The sequence below is a fragment of the Nipponia nippon genome, unplaced genomic scaffold (genome assembly GCF_047370975.1).
Source record: "Nipponia nippon isolate SJK-2023a ecotype South Korea unplaced genomic scaffold, ASM4737097v1 scaffold_9, whole genome shotgun sequence".
Taxonomy (NCBI): domain Eukaryota; kingdom Metazoa; phylum Chordata; class Aves; order Pelecaniformes; family Threskiornithidae; genus Nipponia; species Nipponia nippon.
Genome location: NW_028262413.1, coordinates 48,894,140 through 48,914,801, shown reverse-complemented (window position 1 = coordinate 48,914,801; position 20,662 = coordinate 48,894,140). Strand labels below are relative to the sequence as shown.

The 20,662-nt window shown below is 56.3% G+C and overlaps 1 protein-coding gene across 4 annotated transcripts in view; it reads right to left on the bottom strand.

Moving 5' to 3' along the window:
• The window catches only part of FRMD5 (FERM domain containing 5), a 116,679-nt gene extending 97,657 nt beyond the window's left edge, over positions 1–19,022 (bottom strand). For all 4 annotated transcript variants that reach the window (XM_087744040.1, XM_087744042.1, XM_087744041.1 and 1 more), the window contains exon 1: positions 18,827–19,022. In XM_087744040.1, coding sequence (XP_087600166.1) covers positions 18,827–18,928 — 102 coding nt within the window. In that variant the 5' untranslated portion in view covers positions 18,929–19,022. The remainder of the gene's footprint in view (positions 1–18,826) is intronic.
• Between the last annotated feature and the right edge of the window lie 1,640 nt (positions 19,023–20,662).

Below are 20,662 nucleotides of genomic sequence, written 5' to 3'. Positions count from 1 at the left end.
CGCTGCCCAGGAAGGGGCCATGGGGATGGTCTTCCCAAAAAATAAAAAGCCCTACTGCCCCATTCCCACGGAGACCGTCACAAGCACAAAAACCTCTCGTTGTGCTGCTCAGCCCCGGCACACAACAGCCCGCGGTCACCACGGACAACTGCAGGCGGACAGAAATATTTCTGGGTCAAGAAAAAGCCTGGGAGGTGAAACGCTTGGAGATTTCAGCCTCCAAGGGAGAAAAAGGTAAAAGAAAGGGCCGATGCACACACAAATAACGGTGGGTGTCCCTGGCTGGAAGCAGCCAACCTCCCCAGTCCCTGCCGAGAATCCCCCGTTCTCCTCCCCAGACCATGGGAACAGGTAATGGTCTCACACCGCCCTCCTTCCGCAGCTCCAAGCAGAGGTTTACTATTCACCCACCCACGGCACAGGCACGTCCCTGCAGCCCTGCAGAGCACCGGGGCTTTCGCCGCGCTGATCCAGCTCAGAGCGGTGGCACTCCTGCTCCCGAGCCCTGGTTTTCAGCAGGCAGATGGCACCAGGTAACACGCTCCATGGAGGTAAACCTATGCTATGGACACAATAAAATGGCCTCCCAGTACATCATCCCAGCATGTGAGATAAATGCCAGCAGCCACCCCTGGGCACAGCTGCCACCCAGCCCATGTCCCCCTGTCCTTCAGCAAGCCCTCCGCCCCACCTCAGAGCCTTGCAGGAGCTTCCTAAAAACACCCAGCACCCGGCAGGGAGGCCACCGCGCCTCAATAGGGACCGAGCAGCAGCTCTGCCACGTGCACCGGCCACCCTGTCCCTCCCGTCGCTGCTGCCACCGGCTGACGGGGCTTCAGGAGAGGGCTCATCCCGTGCAGCCGCCCGGCTGCGCCCCGCTCCTCCACCCAGATCCGCAGGTGAGTCCCAAGACCAAAGCTATTCAGCAGGCAGCAGCTTCAGGCTCGGTGGAAGGGGCAGAAGTGAGGAGAGCGATGGAGGAGATACAGAGCAGAGGAAAAGGGAAGGTGCTGGAGTATGTCTGATGGAATCTGACATAAGAGGGTTTTCTCTGGGCTATCCTTTAAAAAAAATTGTTTTACCATAAGAGAAAAAAATCCAGGCAGTTTTTAAATTTAAAAAATGCACCCCTGTGCCATAGCAGAGAGGAAGGAGGCATTAACATTTCCAGTTCTGATGATTTTTTAAATCTCCTGTACAATCTTAGCCCAGCTTCCAAGGAGCCAGCACTCAGTGGGGCCTCATGGACCACGTGCAGGCGCTGGTGCTGGCCCCCTCCCCGCACGGGCGCTGTCCCGGGGAACCCGCAGCCCAACGCCTGCAGGATGCCCAGCCCGTCCCATCAAACCGGCACCGCGTGTCCCGGCCCTTGGCAGTGTTTCCCCAGCACCAGAGGAGGAGGAGGCTGCTCCCTCGGCCACGCAGGACATGACCGAACACCAGTGAGGGAGGATGGAGGGAGGGAGGGAGGAGGGAGGCAGGAGTGCTGCCTTGCAGCTGTGCAGATGAATTGCCCAGCCAACGAGATGATCCATCCCATTTAGCTGGGTTTTGATAGCTTCAAAGGAACCCAAAATCCTCCCAGCTGTGCCAAGAGCTGCACAGCTTCCCAAAACCTGGCTGCTGCGACGTGACAGCCCACGAGGCCCCGCCGCGCCGGCGCTCGCAGCCGCGGTGACAGGTCCTCCAGCACCCGCGGGCAGGGGAAGGCGCTCCGGGAACGCAGCGAACGACAGGGTGACTTTGAGTCACTGAAGAAACATCTGAGACATCTTCTTCTCCTCGGGCTGCTTCACTTCCCCGCAGGTGACGGAGAGCTGGGGGCAGCGCGGGGGGCAGCTGGGCGTGCGAGGAGGGGATGAGCCCCGCAGCCAAAACCCTCCTTGCCCAGCCAGCGCCGGCACATATCCTGCACCCCAGTCCCATCTGCTGCACCAGCAGTCAGTCACCTTTGCAAGTGCTGTGCAAAGCCCCTCCTCGCACTATAAAGAGCTCTCTAGGAACAGACTTTATGACTCCTTTCTAAATCTCCGCTATAAAAATACACATGCGATGCATGGCTACCTGCAGCTACCTCCTACCAGCCGTACAGTGATGCGCTCTGGAGTCTCTCCATAAGCAATGACAGATACAAGAGCAATGCAGGCTGATGTCAAATGTGCTTAAAATGTGTATGGATTACAACACCATAAATATTTTAAGGGCTTGAGTGAATCTGTTGCTAACCTTGTACCAAGCTCCACTGGCCCTCTCAGCCCTTCCCTCGGCAGTGGATGCAATCCAGGCAAAAGCATCATATTTTTACGCCGGTGCTATCACCCTGTCTAACTGACACTCTAAATAAAGGCCAGAATAATTGTAGCACTTACAGAAGAATCAAGTACATTCAAAATAGTCTCTTTTGGCTTCTGTAGTTTATCAGATGATTTTATTTTCCCAAACACACCTAAAAGACAGCATGCCATAAGCACTCACCCTCTTCATGCTTGCTCTGTGTAAGTGTTACTTCATGCCAGCTTGCTCACTTGGAAGAATACAACAGCAAAATGGCACCGTATTTCCTTTGCCCAGCCATGGAGAAAACACGGGGAAAGGGAACCGCGCGGCGCCTTCAGCAACATCGAGAGGCCAGCGCTACCACCACGCAGCACAGGGTGCACCAGCACAAGGTTGCCCAGGAAGCTGCCACAGATCTTAAATAATCCTGTCATTCGCAGAGAAGCTCTTACGGTCATCAGGGACAATTTGGGTGGATTCTGGCCAATGCTGAAGAGAAACTCACCCCTTTGGAACGGGCAGACTGGAGCACCCAACAGGCGCAGGATCGGCAAATCCCGCGCTCCCAGGAGCACAGAGCATCGGTCCCCGTGCCCGCCCTTGCTCAGGTCCCGCAGAGGTGGGGAGTTGGGTCCCAGCCTGCTGCCAGGTGAAGGAATATACGTCCACCCACCCCTGCCCTGCAGCTTGTACCCAGGTACGATCAGAGGGACATCTGGGTTTGCCAAAACAAGCCCTGCCAGGCGGTATGCCATGTCACAGCCCGTCCTGCTAAGGTCTGCGTGCATGAGAGACCGGCCAAAGAGAACCGGACCTTCTACAACCATCACAAGACGCTAAAAGAAATAAAGATTGTAGCCACAGGTATGAAAACCAGCCAACTACACCAGCCCAAGAATGCCACCAGCCAGCAGAGCCAGCACTTGGAAAACCGTGGACAGCAATAAGACAGCCTTTTAAATCCCCGGCCCTTACATACTGCGTGTGCAACTGCCTGCCCATGGCAGCATCACTGTATCTGCGTACCCCGAAAAGAGCACCTCGGGGCCTGCCTCCAAGCGAAGAGTAACCTTGCTGTGGCCGGCAGCGAGGTGCCTGCTGAGGCACGCGGGGAACCGGCGGGGAGGCGGTAAGGAAGATGCAATCGTTACGCGCAACGCTGCAAAACAAGGGAGCATCGCAAACACCTCTGCTCCCCTTCAGCCCTGGGGTGCACAAGTGCAATCATGAGCTTCCCTTCCCTCTCCCTAATTTAACGGATTCAAGAGAATCCTTCAAATATGCATTTTATTTATTATTACTGTAGCACAAAAAAATATCCAAGTGTGGATACTGTTACAAAAGCGTAAAGAAAAGGAAGCAGCAGCATGGCAGCTGCTTGCGGTGCCTGCAGAACCCCACCACGCAGTACGGAGTAGGAGACCATTTCAGTGCGGCAGGCATGAAAAAAATTTATAAAAACAACTAATAGTAACTGACAGGCGGCCGTAATGCAAAACAGGCTCCGCGGCCCTACAGAAACACTGCACACGGCAGTCCACAGACAGGATCTGATGTGCTCGCCCGCCTACCGCCAGCAAGTTCAACCTCAGCGAGACGGCAGAGCAAAGCGTGCCTCGCATCCGCCGAGCCCTCCCAGCACCGAGGCAGCGAGCAGCTCAGAGCTGCCTGGTTAGTTTTTCCAAAAGTCAGTGCAAAGGGGCTTGTTTATTTATTTACTTCCACGTTTATTTTGCCTGCTTCATTTGTTATTGTAACACAAGCTGGATCCTTCCCCACCTGCCTTAAGGATGGTGCTCATCAGCTGCGTTTCTGCAGATGCTGTGCTGGGACGCTCGCCCTGCGCAGCAGCAGCAGACGCCGTCCCGCTGCTCTCTGGGACACGTCCCGCAGGGACTAAGGCCGAACACACCCAGGTGTGCCCCCACGGGGATTTGTACCTCCAGCGCTGAACTCCCGTCCCCCCGTGAGTCTCTGCCTTTCAGAGCCCAGACCCGCGAGCCCTGGCACAGCACCCGGCACGGGCAGCGCAGGCTTCAGCGCCGCGGAGGATTGCAGTCTCAAAGCAGAATTGCTTCTGCTGCTCTGCTGGCAGTGTTTTAAAAACCCAACCATGCCAGGACAGTGAAGTTTCAAGTAACAACTAATTTAAGGAGAGGTTTATCCACAGCACTGGTTAATCTGACTGCATTCATTAAAGAAATGCTATTTTAGCACAACTTACTTGCCTAAATGGTGCTTTAAACCCAGGTGACCTTCTCCAGATGCTCACAAGGCAAGGTTCATCAGTCTGTGTCTACCTTCAGTGCCTCCCTACACCGGCCAGCACCGCCGGCACCAGCCGGCAGGAGCAGAGCTCTCAATGCGCCCCGGGAAGCCCCTGCCGCGGGCAGGGACCCTTCGCACACACAGGCAGCAGCTCCACGCTTCAGTTTCCATGAACGAAGTGTCCCACTGATCAAACGGCAGGTTTTACAGATGAAATAAATACGGAACAAAGAGAAGGGATGAGAGCCCATCCATCAGCCGTCCTAATCCCCTGCACTTGATGTGGGTATCCCAGGGCATCCATGTGGGGTGAGGTCCACAGAGGAGCTCAGCCCCCTGCTCCCTCCATCGCCGGTGCTGAGGACCCAACCGATGCTGAGGGCCGCGTTGGCACGGACCCAGGGAACGCCGTGGAGGAGTCCCCACAGCCCAGCGGTTGGGACAAGGCTGGATGTGGACTAACACCCGTGGGTTACGGCACCTCGTCACTTCCAGGGGCTGGACATGAAGCTCCAGCATGACGTCCCCAAAGCAGCAGCGGGGCAGGGGGAATGAGGGCATCTCCCAGGCGATGGCGGTGTCCCCTGCTCACCATCAGCCCTGTTCTTCTGTTCCCATGGCAATCCCCAGCCCCGCCAGCTGCACGGCGACGTTGACTTTTCCTCTCTCTCCATAGAGGTCCGTGGTACAAAGCAAAATAAAACAATTAGGCAGTGTCTGCGGGGGTCAACGTGCAGTCACTCCCTTCAGCCTGATTTACGGTTTCCCAAGTCCCATGCAGAAGCCAACGTGGAAGCCATTCTCAGCTGCTTTTTACTCTTATCCCCATCTCATGGAAGTTTCACAGAGTGTAAAACTGCAGCCCAGCTCAACTCGCCTCCTAATCCTCGCATTTATCCTATAGGCACCATGACCACCGAGCCGCTGCCAGCACCTCTGCCGAGCCCCCGGGGCCGGCCCCGAGGCCATGCCTGCTGAAGATGGCACGTCTCCACAGGGGTGAGGAATAAGCAGACAAACAGAGGGAACGGGAAATCCTGTGCTAACAGGGCTGGTTAAAGAGCAGCCCATCATTCCAGTTAAGCTCCAGCACTGGTGCTGGCTCAGCGAGGGAAACATCAGCACCCTTGCACTTGGGGAAGCTTTTCGGGTGCTGCACCTCAGCGCTGGGAAGAGCAGCCCATTTTCTGTACAACATTCACATCCACCCTGCAGAATCCAAATTTTGACTCAGAATTTTAGTCAAGGAGAGCTCAATTAGCTGTAACAGAAAAAAGTCACAGAAGGAAGATGGTGGCGTGGCAGAGGGCAGCTGGCTGCCTCCCCAGCCCAGGCAGGGTGAGGCACCCAAAATCTCTCCTGGTCTCAGGAACCATTTAACCTGCCAGGGACAGCCTCACGAAGGACACCGAAGAGGCTGCAGAAGACAAGGGCCACCAGCTGCCACCCAGCAGCCTCCTGGCTTCCCAGCACGCCCTCCCCACCTGGGCTCTCCTGGCCCCCCACCGAAGCCCCACCGGGGGCTAAGCCCCGCTGCCAGCTCCCAGCACCGGTTCTCCCAGCTGCCTGTGCCTGGGATGGGTACCGGCTCTGCTGGGATGCAGGAGCCCCCGGCCGCTGCGGGCAGCCGGCCCCAGGCGCCCGTCCCTGCTCAAGGCATGGTGCCTTCCCACACCCAAGGGCTGCAAAGACCCTTGAAAACAATAACACAGCAGGTTAGTCTCGGAGAATACATCTTCTCCCTGTTCACTTCCAGGGGGTGAACAGAGAGCCAGAGAGATTTGGAAATTTCTGTCTTGAGGGCACAAGGTTTAATTGCTTATGTTCTCCGTTACTAATGCACTCCCATGGCAAAACCCCTGCCTGCTCCCTCTTCGCCCAGCGATGCAGGAACCGTAATTGAGTTGCAGCTTGGCCGTGATCAGCCTTCCCATGATGAGGCTCCCTGGGGACAAGCCCTGCCCCAGGTTGGAGCTGTCGCTCTGCTCGTCCCTGTGCTGCCACCAATGCCAGTGGTGCTGTGACACTGCTGTCCCCTTCGCAGTTATCCCTTACGGGGGACCTGCTCGCTGCTGCTGGGTTTTGTACTGCTTTATAGCTAAGAATGGATCACCTCCTCCTCAAAAACACTGCAGTTATGTTTCAGGCTCAGAACCGTATTTCTGGGGGTTTGCAGGTCTCAGGGTGGCTCTGGAGGAGGAGCTGTGACCGCAGCACCCGCGCTCGCTGCTCTGCCCCGGGTTGCTGGAGCTGCCCCTCCCGGGGTCCCGCACCCTGCAAAGGGCCACGGGGCAGCGGGTGGGCACGACAGGAGCCGAGGGCTTCAGCCTCCTCACCTGGTGCGGGACACGAAGGGTCGGGATGTGCCCTGCGCTGGGACAAGCAAAAAGCTCCGCCACAGGCTGCTCTGCTTTTTCTTTGTTTGCAACCCTGCACTGCAAAGCAACATCAACCCTGTACAGCGAAATCATCCTCACTGCCCACGGCGCTAGCCCTGGCAAGTCCAGGAGCCCGAGCACTGTGCCAGGCAAACGCTGCGTCCCTCTTCACATATTCCCTGCACCCAGCCTCTCCCCAACGCGTCCTCAGAGAAACTTTGATGGAACAAGGACGAGCTGTTAGCCCAGTTTTGCAGCCGGGGGAGGCTGCGATCAGGGAGGAGCCGTGGAGGACCCAGAGCGGCACCCGTGGAGCACCCAGAGCGGCACCCTGCCGAAGCCACACGTTTCCCGCCGGCAGCCCCAGGACACCGGCAGGACGTGACACGGCTCATCAGCATCAGCTCACGGATACAGAGATTAACCGTGTCCGAAAACCCCGACTCTTTGGAAAAGCCCAGCAGAGCTGACTGAGAATTACACGCTGCCCGCAGAAGTTTAAAACCAAATCAGCCTCAAATGCCTCAGACCTTGCTCCCCATTACACTCAATGGCGTCCTCATAACAAAATGCCACGTGTTAATTAAAAAGCCCTATAGACAGGAACGCTCTCTGCTCAGTGGTACTGGGGGTTACTAAGGAAAGCACCAGCCTTATTTCTCTCCTCCAAGCCCCATTAGTTGTGGTTTTATTTAATTCTGGGGGACTTTGCCAAGGGGCCAATGTGTTAACACTGACAGTGGGAAGCATCCCATAAGGGCAGAGAGAAATCACTGTCATCATTATTTAAGGCACGCTACGTTGGGATTAATTTTGTATTAGCACCTTATTTATGTCTAGAACAAAACCCAGATGTTAAGGTGAGGGCCACGGCACCCAACCAATGCCAATACTGCGAAGGAGACAGGCAAGCTCCCACTCACACCTGGGGAAGCAACTGCCAGCCACCGCTCATCCCCTCTGCTTTATTCCAAAACCCCCGATGAAGAAATCGGAAAGCAGAAGTCACAACCAGTTAAAGCCCTGTGGGTGGGCTTAAGGAGTGGCTTCCCAGAAGCGGTGACAGGCTGGGGAACCATTCCCTGCAGCTTTTGGGTTTTTATATCAACGTGCAAACGAGAACGATGCAAAACTGTAAACACGCAGGTAATAAATGCAAGCGGAAGAAAGGAAGGACAGCAGTAACACGGACCTGGACCAGAAGACAGAAGAGTCCATTCTGGATCAGAACTTTAACACTGAGGAGCAGCCCAGGAACACTGAGATTTAGGCAGGAGCGTGGCCCAGGAGAGCTGCCCTCAGAGGGAGGCACCACCGCAAGGGCAGGAGCCGAGGCTTGGTTCAGACCGGTCCCGGTGGCGCGGGGGCCACGGGCGTCCCTAGACGGATGGAGGAGGATGGCCTGGCACGGCGGGGGACGCTCCCAAGATCTATCACACCCCTATCGCGCCTATCCTGTCTCACCGTCGTCCCCAGCCCTCTCCTCTGCTGCTGCGTTTTCTATTGCCATCGCTTTTTCTCTTCTTCACTTCCAATGGCCCCGGGGGCTCCTGGGTTTCAGATCCCGAAGACATTCTGTTCTCATTACACATTTCCTTTGGAAAGCCATTGTTGTTTGCAAGCCAGAAATATTAGTCAGCATGTTATATATTGCAATGCTAATGAGAATTAAATCGATTCATGAAAAGTACCTGCTCAGCATGTTTATTATCTATTTTTCAAACATAACTATATTGGATTCCAGCTTTTTTCTTCAGTCCCAATATACTGTCCATTCTATGAGTTCAGTATATAGATAACGTATAGTTTCAATCGCTATAAACTACCTAATCTATATATTCCTAAAGTCTCTCTCTGGCTCCAGAATGGCTTCATCAATTGCTGTAATTTTTTTATTAAAGAAAAATTTCCTATTGGCAGCTAGATGCATATTTCCTTTGGGATCCCAGCTTATGTGCCAAGCTAAAAGCCAATACGATCTGAAACAGCCCTGCTATAAACCCCTGAAAAATAGAAAAACCTCGTCGATATGACAGATATGCCACTATAATTAAAGTCTTTGGTAACAGACATTATGCAGCCAAAATATTCTATTTCCAGCTGCAGCATTGATCAAATTTTGACATCCAGCATTAGCTAGCTGAGGGCTCTCTGGCCTCACAAAGCACAACGCCACAAAGCTTCTGCTAATTATCATTTATAAAAATGCCTCGTCTGTCTGGTGAGACACCGGTACCTGGCGAGTACTGACCCACCTTATTTCACGCCTCCCCGCAGCATGCCGAGCCAGCCTAAGGTTTTTCTCCATCCTCAGGAGTCCAGTGCTTATATTCTTTACTGCCAGATACGAAAGATTAAAATAGGTGCCAACCTTGACTTCCCAATGAGATGCTCAAGGCAAAAAAATGGCTCTCCCAGGGCAAGAAAATGGGTCTCGGCATAAAGCCCAGCTCTGGCGAGACCGCGACCCGGCCGGGAGCCGGGGGAGGCTCCCAGCTCAGAATTCTAAAGACAATATGTTAAAATTATTACGTTAAAATTATGAGGGTGCAGGCAGCCCACAGCTCTGAGCCCTGCAACGCTCGCGCCTCTTCGGGAAGGATTTCCTAACCTTTGCGTTTTCACGATGCGAAGTACAACCTACAAACCCAGGCAGGCTTTTCAGTCTGTTCCCTTGCCTGCAGAAGAGCAGTTTCCATTCACATCAACTTTCCCGGTCAGGACCAAAGACTGAACAATTTGGGAGCACAGACCGCCCCGTTTCCATAAGGAGAACTGGGATCATCCACTAACGGAAGGACAAAGCTGATCCTCGGATCAGCTAAAAGATCCCGTGGCTCAAAACACAGCTCGGCTCTACAAACTGGTTATGTAAAAATGGCACCATCTTGCTCAGTAGCACAGCTCCTGATGTGTATCTGGAGAGGCAGCTGCTGACTTTATTGAGCAAAATAAGATTTTACTGTATTTTACCCCTGCTGTCCCCTACAGATAAGAAGCCAGAGGAAGCACGATGGCATCTTGCATTTTGTGTGTGCGTAGAATAAACTATATTCCTCACGAAATTTCAGCTGCCGAGTCACTTTTGCAAATGAAGGCAATGGTTACCAGTCAAGGTAATGTACACAGATGGCAATTGCCAAAGTGTAACTAAGGGCAAAGTACGGTCTGCATCTTCAAAATGACGATGCAGGAGGGACAAAGCGCCCAGCTGCTCCCCAGGACCACGCCAGTTCGGTCCACCGGCAGCTAACAAAAATCCTATTTTTACCTAGTAAAAAAGAGCAGTTCTCCCCCGGCAGGCTGAAGCACAGTTCGCACAACTTCCCTCTGCACGGGCCCTTTTCAGAAAAAAAAAACCCAGACTCTAAGGACCAGGCATTTTGTGCAGATATTCAGTTCAGTCTGGGCCACAATTACACGACAGACACGGCAACCTCTGCGCTGTGTGCAGGAAACTGCCCGGCCAGCCCCAAATCCCACGGGTCACTTCAGAAACAACCATATCCTGGTAGATCTCACCTAAATTCCTGGAAAATCAGATCATCGCAAAATCTGTGCCACAGAGCAGCAGGACAGAAAGGTGGCACGCGACTGTCACGTATCCACCCACCGACCGCGCACCCGGGGGACGAGGCTGCAGCGACTTCAGACCTCACCACTCTTCCTCTCGCTTCCAAACGCTACTGAATGCAAAAGGCAGCAGTTACTCTTCTGTCTAGACATGAAAACACCGTAATGGGTATTTAATAGCTACCTTTAACGGCAAGAACTCCTTGTGTCGATGTCCCACAATATACAAAATAAAGATGGGCTTGTTTGAATAGGAGGCGGGTGGTGGCAGCGGGGGGAGACACGTAGAATTGGAGTGTGAAGCTTAAAAATATACTTTCATTTAAGATGGTCAGGTAGGCACGTGCCCGCCAGCCCGGGGATGGTTTATGGGCAGTGATTTCACGCACGCGCAAACCCCTGAAGGACAATGCCCGGTGGAGACGGCAGAGGAGAAGAACCATCTCCCAACCAGCCGGGTGACTGCGGCTCCGACCCCACTGCCGGCACAGACGGGCGCAGAAATCTGGCAAGAAAGGCGCTTCCAAACGCTTCCTTTTCTGGAGAGGAAGGAGCTGATCTTCGGGATTTGGGCAGAAGAGCCGGCGCATCCCCTGCCCTGCTCCTGCCGCTGCCCGGTCACCGCGCTTCTGCCCCCACCACCCCCCGGCACCCCTGAACACAGACCACACAGGCAAATAAACCTCTGGGGCGACGTATTTCATGAGATTTCATTTCTATTTCAATCATTTGTTTTTACAAGCAAAACGTTGTAAACACAGACAAAACTGTCTAATAAATACCCACACCTTTATTTCCTAGAAACGCCAGTATTTTGCATGCCACCAGAGCACAGCTCAGCGAAGCGGCGGTGACGCGCCGGCGGGGATCTTCACTCTGCCATTTCAATCCACTCGTTGCAGCGTAACAACACAAAGCTTTCGTGGCCGTTGAGTCCCAGCCAAGGCGCTTCCACGTGGGGCCAGCTCGCACGCCCCCGCCCCGCAGCGCCCCAGATGCCGCCCTTCGCGCTCCTCATCCTCACCGTGCAAAAACGCCCTGGCAGCCGCAGGGCTCGTGCAGGGGGTTGCTCGCGCCTTGGTCCGCGCTGCTCCATCCTCCGACAGGCTGCTCTGGCCCCGTGCGTGTGCCCTGCAGACCTCGTGAAGGCAGGGCTGTGACCGCAGCAGGTTCGTCGCGGGGCATCGCCCAGCCTGCAGGAATGCCGTCACCTCGGCCCATGGACTTCGGAGCTGGTTTGGCAGACCATCGCCTCCTAAAGCAAAACCTGGCTCGTGTTTCATGCTCAGAAGACACCCCTAGGTTTCTGTATAAATGCAGATGACCATATAAACCCTAATTCTGACATCCTTGCTTGTGTGCACGGAGTCTTCTCACTTCTTCAGACCTTCCTGAAAACTCACCCCATTTCTTCCACATCTCCTCCTTTGTCCTGGTGCTCAGAGCAAAGCAACCTTTGCTTCAGCCCGGCCTCCACCAGCAGTTTGCTCTGTAGCCCTGGGTAGGTCTGCAGCTGGTTATCCAGTTCTGTAAGGAACGCAATAAAACCAGACCGCACCAGCTAACAGCGCCTCGTGCAAAATTAGGGTTGGTTAAGATGTTGCCGTGCTTAGGCGAAAACTCAAAAAAACGTTCGAAGTGTTAATTCCTCCCTGTCGTGACGGAAGACGGTGGCTTTGCCTTTCTCCTGGGCTCTGGCAGCAGCCGGCAGAGCTCTGCTGACATGGTGCGGGAGCACAAGCAAAAACCTCTCCTGGGATGATGAAGGTGCCACAGAAATCTGAGTAGATTTTAGAAAGTCACCAAGAGCCACAGCAGCTGTAACTCCGTTGGGAATACAAGGGGGGAATCCACAAGAGGTGGCTGATGAAGGAACAAATTAGGATATATTTTCCTGCGTTCTGAAGCTTCTAAGAGGCCGGTAGGAACAAAACCAAAAATAAATCCCTACAAATCCTGCCACGAGAGGGGATTTATCCCCATCCTTTCAAATCACCCCCCAGCCCTGGCAGGACAAACTCAAGCCCAGGCGTACGCATGCGGTAACTCCAGTGTCGCTGCGCCCGTCAGAACCTGCTCCCCATCTCCTTCTTGCCATGCAGGAGCCACCGTCTCTGCAGACGCTCGCTGTGGATTCATCAGCCTTGCAGGCAATTCCAGATCATCAATATGAAATTGCTCTCATACTGCTGTGATAATTTACTCTGGAAAAAATTCAAAGAAAAGAATTTGACCTGAAACCTTCTTATTTGCAGAAGCAACTCCAAAGCCTTCTGTAACCAAACAATAATTGGGTTTTTTGACCACAAACAAGCGGCTGATGACAGAAGCACCGTTCAGTTCTCTCCGCAACAGCACGAACGCCTGACCCCTGCGCTAACGAGGTATTGTCTATTCCTGACAAAAGTGATAGCAAATAAAATGCAGCACTTCTCGCACGGCACATCCCTGCTTGTTCCCCAGCCTTCTCCAGTAATGCGCTGTCATTTCTAACAAGTGACAGTAGTGCCACGCTTCCTCTGCCGTTTGGGAACCAGGAGCACGGCGATTTCGGAGGGTTTGCTCTACAACGCCACCCTGCTCGGAGACACAGCCGCGCTGCAGAAGGCAGAGGGCCCGCTCCCGTTTCGATGGGAGCACGGACGTGCTCTGCTCTGCACGTCGGGATTCCCATCAGTCCTGCACAAACTGGGGTCACCACAGGGTTCGTGACATTCCTGCAAGTCCCCCAGAAGGCTGAAGTGTTGAGGGTACCGTAGGGTTTGGTTTTTCCCACCAGCAAATGAGACAAAGATAAGCGCACACCATTCTCGAACACGTAGGACCAAGTGCCTGTTGGCTACCGAGTAGCTACCCCCCAAGCCAACAAGGACCCCACTTCCCCTTGACAGCCAAATTCACCCAACGCTGCGCAGGCGGAGGCCATTCCCAGTGCCCTGCCCACGCTTCGGAACCCACCTTCACGCATGGTGCTACCGCCCCCGGAGAGGACACCCACCCCTGCGCCAGCTGTGGAGGAGCTCCCACAGACTGATGGCATCTCCATCGGGCCCTTGCCCGCTGCCAGCGGCAGCGTCTCAGTGAGGGTCTTGCTCACTGCGCAGTCTCTGCCCATCGTCACACACGGCTTCCAGGAGAAGCCAACCTGCGAGGTTTCAGCTAGGAAACAGAGCTGCCAGCCGCACCAGCAGAGAGGGAGCCCAGACGCTGTCGGTGCCGCTAGTCTTGTACAGGGCAAACCGAAGCATCCTGCAAGTCTCGGCTTTGCTGGAATGTGACCGCAGACGTCATTCCCATATACAGGATCCCTTTGAGCTCCTGAAGAATGAGTCAAAAATTAAAAATAAGTGGGCTGCTCAAGGCACTTTTAGTATTCCCCAGACACCTTAAAAAAAGCCTCCTACTGTGCATTACCTAATTTTTACATGGCCGAAGCAGAAAATGTCTTCTTTCATGATGCTGGTGTACATATCTTTCTACAATGGTATCACTCTGTGTGTGTGCGCATGTGTGTGTGTGTGCGCATGTGTGTGTGCATGTGTGTATATATCTCTATCTATATATATATTTGTCTTCAACATCTTGTATGGGAAAGTGATAAGCAAAGTAGTTCTTTCAGGAAACTGGCTCCTAAGAGGGGGATAGCCGGCAGTTTCACAGCAGGTAACGCTGTAAAACAGGTAGGAAAACTTAGGAGAAAATAGACATTTCAGCTGGTGAAGAAACAGCAGCACTAGAAATATTTTCAATGGGTCTCCATAACAACTTGTGTTTCTGCCTCCCATTAAAGTGAGAGCAAATACGGCACTAGTTTTTCAGTGGACATTCAGTGGATGTTTTCCTCAGCTGCCTTTTGTATCCTTTGTATTTAAAATTATATACTTGGGAATAAATTTAAAAGGAAAAAGGAGACGAAACCCAAGAAACTCTCAGCTTTGACTGGTAGTTTGTCTTCAAACTTATTCTGCACTTCAGGCAGTTTTCTGCCGCGCCCACGAGCCGTACGTGTGCAAGCGTTGGTGCAGGGGACGGAGGGTGCCGCCCTGCCAGCGTGCAGCTCCACGGAGACACGGCTGAGCAAGAACGATAGGTTTCTGTTGCAAATACGTTTTCAACACTATAAATAAAAACATTACTTTGAATAGAGTCAAGAGCAAACCAGCCAAAGAAACCTGCCGGTATTGCTTTCACCACCCCTGGGACCACAGGCCGGGAGGGGTGCGATCCTGCACCCGCTGCAGCCCAGAGACTTTGCTGATGGACCTCTCCTCGCTGCCCCAACGCGCTGGCGGTGCCGCGGGGGCTCTGCCGGAGCCTCGCCGGTGCCGGACCGCGAGACCAGGCGACGCTCAGAGAGCCCGACCCGCCGCGCAGACCCGCGGCCTCGGACCCAACGCCCGTCTCACTCCGCGTTTCTGACAACAGGTTTGGCATCGGGCCCTGCTACTGCACCCCGGGTTCAGGCCGCGGGAGAGAAGGGAAGGCTCTGGGGGCAGAGGGAAACTTCTCGGCACGAAGCCTCGTGGTTTCTGGGGCTCTCGGCAGCAGGGAGCAACCTCCGGTGCAGGACACATCCCCGGGGCTGAGGACTTTGGACAAGAGACCCCACTGCGTCAGCAGCGTCTGCTAACGTATTTCCCGGCAAAAGCAATTGGAAACTCTCAGAAGATAAAAAGATAATGAACAAATAACCTTCACAGTAGCCAGCGCTGCAAAAACCCAAGGTTCCCCTTTGTGTTGACTGCCTGTTATTAATGATCCTGTCAGGTCTCCTAACGAACTTTGTGCTTCATGTGGAAAACGGGGGGTTTGTCCAACAGCGTAGTCAAGAGCTCGTTTCCATTTATTTCCAATCTTACGCAAGAAAGTTCTCACACTCTGCATCTAAGAAACCGCATTTTTCTATTTGTTTTCTCACCTCTCCACGTTCCTGTAGTACTACTGAGGTTTGAAACAAAACGCCGCTGTCTTTTCAGGAAAATGCTTGATGCGTCGAGCAATGGCAAATCATTAATTATTTCAAGCCTTTTATACCACCACTGACACCACAGCGAAGAATTTAAAACATTTCCTCAGACAAGCAGCTCAGTCACAGCAAAACCGCCGCGCGAGAGCGTTGCTTCGTTTGTTCAAAGCTTGCTTTATTCTAACAACGGCTGCAAGGCCGCCTCGCTGGCAAACTGCTCCGCGTTTGTCTTTGGAGACACGGCGCGCAAGGTGGCAAAGAGAAACTCAATATACTGCTAGACCAGACCCTTGCCATGGAGATGAGCAAACAGCCCTCGGGAATGGCTGCCCCTCTCTGCCAGCCGAGCCGCCCCCCGGGGACGCGTCTCGGGGCGGTGACACCCACGGGAGCGGGGTCCCCAGCACCCGTGGCCAGCAGCCAGCAGAAGGCCAAGGGACGGAGCGTTAATGGGCATTGCTGCCTTCTCACGCCTGATGGTCCCCACACCGCGAACTACCGCCTTTATTGCTTTAAAAGGGGCCTCTGTGGCATGTCGTATTATTAAAATATCAGCTTTTCTGAGTCAAGAAAGCCCAACATCTTCATGTTCAGGCACCTCCTGGGAGCCTCCGAGTCCCGGCAAGAGACTGAGACCCGCAGCCCCGCTCGCCGGCAGACACAGACCGTCCCCGGGTACCCAGCGGAGACGGGTGCTGGGACGACGTCCTCCCCAAAAGAGCAAACTACTGGAATAGACAAAAAAAACCCCAACCAACAACAAAACCGCTTCTGGAGGTGCCGACCCAGCTGCCCCAACGCGCTGCACCCGCTCCCTCTGCCTGCGGCAGCTCTGTCCCCCCGCACAGTCCCTGAGCCCGCCGGGGCCGGGGGAGCCGGGGACCAGCCCCCCAGGCTCCTCCGCCTGCTCGGGTGGGCCCTTACGGAGCGAGAATTAGGGCAAAAGGGAGGAAGGATTCAGCCAAGCTCAGACAACGAACCGTTCATTCCATGTGGGAATATTACCAAAGTAAACCCTTGGATAATCAAATAAAAAAGGCTTTATTGAGAAACAGAATATTCAGGTATTGTCTAGCAGCACCGAACCCCTACTCCCACGCCTGTATCAAGCACAGCCAGCGGTTAATTTTGTTGCCAGGTTTAACCAGTGCCATTACCTCAAACGTAAATAAGACCTCTCAAAATCAGCTCTGCCTCCGAGCGCTCCTTTCTCTTTGCCAGCAATGGAGAAGCCAGACGACATGTCAGACGGGCCACGCCGCAGGGAGGGCACGGAGCCCGTCGCATCCCCCCGCGCTGCCGGGCTGAGCGGCACGAACACACGGGTACAGCGGCGAAAACACACGGCACAAACTTCCAGCGAGCAGCTTCGCTCCCCAGATGTGCGCCGTGATTAACAGCGCTGCGGATGAAACTCATGCCTTACGCTTTGGACAGTTTCTCCGTATTTAAGTAAAAATAGAAATACATAAATTAGAAACAACAGGCAGAGAAACAGCCTGGGTGAGGAAACACTACGGATCGCAGCAAGACACGGAATAGCTGCGCTCGTGAGGGAATGACCTTCAAAAACTCATTCACCGCTCGCAGCCTGGATGGTGACGGCTTTTCCCACCTGCGAGACATTATACATTCCCACTGTGTACGCTTTAATTTTGCGCGGACTATAAATACGTGGCTTATAAGGCAGCATGGAAGTGAGAGAAAACAAATATTTAGCTGGGGTAACCTTGGTTGTGAGGGCAATACGAGCTAATTCTGTATGCCTTAGGTCATGCATGCTAAATGCCAGGATTCACTATTTACGATGCTAAACATAAAACAAGCCACTGAAATATGTGATCAGGTAGTATTTTCTCTTAAAACAAAGAAAAAAAGACATGCAAAATGACAACACCTAAATTATCTTAAGGACAGAAAATCCAGATTTTTCTAAACTGCGTTGCCTACACTTTCTCTCCCAAACTACAGTTTTCCATTTAATTTGTATTAAAAACAACCTCTGAGAGACGAATTCGTTTTGCTGATGCAGGGTAGAGCGGGTTGCCGTTCCAGCTGTTTACTGGGTCACCCTTCGCGGTCCAGGTGGGGGAGGCGAGGGAGGAAGGAGCATCAGCATTCTCCAGCCGTTATTTGCACAAAACACCCTATTTATCTATTTTAGGCTATTTAAGCAAAAATGACGGTGCCTCCCATCGCCCGCAGCGTTCCTCGGTAGCCATTCCTTAGCGTTATCGTTCAAAGCACGCTTCTGCCGGTAAATGAGGAGATGCTCCCTGCTCCTCGGAGTTGCAGGACAGGGGGAACCGGGGAGACCCAGGGAAGGCTGGAAGGTGGGAGCTGCTGCTGCTGTTTACACCTTGAGTCACCTTTACTCAAAACTCTGCCCTGAATTTTCCACTGCCTACGGACTGGGCTGAAGCCAGCTGGTACCGGCAGGAACAGTTGCGAGTGCTATAGCGTGCAGGTTTTCGGCGTGCCAGCAGCCACCGGCGAGCCCCCTTGCAGAGATGATGGTAACTGTAGGAATGAAGAGTAAAAGCCGCGGGAGCCAGGGATGCTCCTCCGGGCACAAGGTCCCGTTACCGAACTGGGGGCAGCGCAGACGGTGAGCGCGTTTTGCTAGTTTTTGGGAACACGGCATCCCAGGGACCGTGTGCGCCGAGCGAGGCAGCAGCCGGGCGGGGGGCAACGGCTCCGGGTCCCGGTCCCGGTGCCGGTCCCGGTGCCGCCCGGCAGATGCGCGCCCCGTCCCCGCCGCTCGGGACTATCACAAACCCCAACCCCCTCATTAGGGCAGAGCCGGGCGCTAACTGGGGGGGCCAGACCGGGGCACCCCGGGGGGCGGCGGAGGCAGGGGAGAGGAGCGGCAGCCCCTGCGCATCCCTGCCCAGCAGCAGCCCCGCTACTTCACTTCGCACCGAAGTCCGCCCCGCGATGCGCGGAGCCTCCGCGGCCGGCGGAGGAGGGCGAGCGCCGCCCGGCTCGGCGGGGGACGGCCGAGGAGCTCCCCCGGCCCCGGGCTGCCCGCGCCGGGCTGCCCCTGCCCCGCTCCGGCTCCGGGGGCCGCGGGCGGCTCCCCGCGCCATCCCCGCACGCCTCCGCGGCGGCGGGGGGGCTCTGCCCCGGGGCTCCGCGCCGCCGGCAGCCGCTGCCCGACTCCCGCATCGACGCTCCGGTCGCCTCCCGAGAGCCGGGGGGCGGCGGGAGCGGAGCGGGGGGTCTCCGCCTTTGTTCGCGGCGGCGGGGCAGGACCGGGCCGCCCCCGCCGCTCCGCTCCTTTTGTCTGGCGGCCGCGGGCGGCAGCGCGGCCCCGGCGGGGTCTGTCCCGGCCCCGCCGCCCCCGGCCCGGCGGGACGCTGACCTGGATGGTGCAGGTGTACTCGCTGTCGTCCAGCAGCCGCACGGTGCAGTTGTACTCGCGGTCCAGGTTCCTGCTGCTGCCACTCATCCACCTGCTCAGCATCTTCCCGAGCCGGGCGGCCGAGCGGAGCGGAGCGGGGCGGAGCGGGGCGCGGAGCGGCGGAGCCTCCGCTCACATCCCCGCTCCCGGCGCGGCGCGGCGCGGTGCGGTGCGGTGCGGTGCGGTGCGGCGGGCGCGCCCCCCGCCCGGCTCGGCTCGGCCCGGCCCGGCCCGGCCCGGCCCTGTCCCTGCTGCGGGCCGAGCGGAGCGGCGCGGAGCGGCGCGGAGCGCAGTGCCCGTGCCCGGGCCGCGGCGCACGGCGGGCGGGGTGGAGGCAGGCCCGGGGGGGCGACCGGCGCCGGCTGCGGGGGCCAATCTCGGCGCCGAGGCGGTGACGGGCTCCGCCGCAAACCAATGCGGCAGGGGCGGCGCGGCCCCGCCGCCTGCGCCGGGCAGCCCCGCGCGGGAGGGGGCTCGGCGGGCGCGGAGGGGCGGGGGGGCGGGGGACTCCGCGGGCGCGGAGCGGCGGGGCGGGGGGGGGGGGCTGCGGGCGCGGCGCTGCGCCGGCCGGCGGGGGTCCGCGGGGAGAGCGGGGCGCCCTGCCAGCTGCGGGGCTCCGCCGCGGGCGTCCTCCCACCTCCTGCCCGCAACTTCTGCCCGCAGCCTGCCGCCCGCAGAGGGGCTCCCCCGCACCCGGGGCGGGGGGCAGCGGGGCAGGGGCGCGGGGGCAGCCCCCAGTCTGCGGGGGCAGCCCCCAGTTTGTGGGAGCTGCCCCCAGTCTGCGGGGGCAACCGGCTGCTGTTGCGGTTGAGCCTTGCGTGTCGCCAGTGACGTCGAGCGGGCTCGGGTGCGTGTGGCCGGGTGTATCCTCGCCCCGGACCACCTGAGCGGGGAGGTGGGGAGCCACCGTTCCCGTCCCGTGAAAGACGAGGCTGCGTCCCTGGGGACGGCGGGCGAATCGGCAGGACCCTCAGCCCTGCAAGTCATTGCTCTCGCCAGGGACAGATTCGGGTTCATCGGTTGGTATTCCAGTAGAAGGGTCGGCTCTCACGGCCCTTTGAGCGGAGCAGTATGCTGGCCCAAATGCTGAGGTGGCCCCCAGGGCATGAGCTTCTCTCTTAGTGTTCACTCGCCATGGAAGGAAACTTTTAAATTTCTGGTTATTAGACAAAATGGACTCTAAAAGTGGTCAGTGTTCGCTCAGATGCAGTAAGTGCTGCGCTGGAGAAGTGAGATACCTGGTGGCGGTGTCAGCAGTGACCGGGGACGGGAGCGCGGCCAGCAGAGCTGCAGATCTCTGCCTCCGGCCCTGGCCATTCCCATCTGGTTGTCGCACTCCGTGCCCATCCCTGCACAGAGGAAGGCCCCCACCAAGGGGTTCAGCATCGCTCCCACCACCGCCCCGGTTCCGCACACGCTGAGAAACGCCCGAACCAAGCAGGCCGCTGCGAGGTCCCTGTTAAGCCGCCTCCGGTCTGTCCCACCGCACCGCGGGCCCTGTGCCCCCGGCGCCTTCCTGACTCAGCTCACCTTTGCCGGGGGACCCGCACGCAGCCCCTCCAGCTGCGTTCACAGCCTGCAGCGCCGCTCCCGTCCTCCCTTCACAAGCCCCAGCCTTGGACTCCGACTGTGCAGCTAACTGGTCCCTATATTATCTCTGCTCCAACTTCGCTCATTCCCTGCCTTCCCAGCCAGAAAGATGGTTTACAAAGCCACGTTCCTCACCTTTCCCCAGGCAGCGCTGGCTCCCTTCCCACCAGCCCTTCCAGACCTCTCCCAGCTGCCAGGGAGCATCCC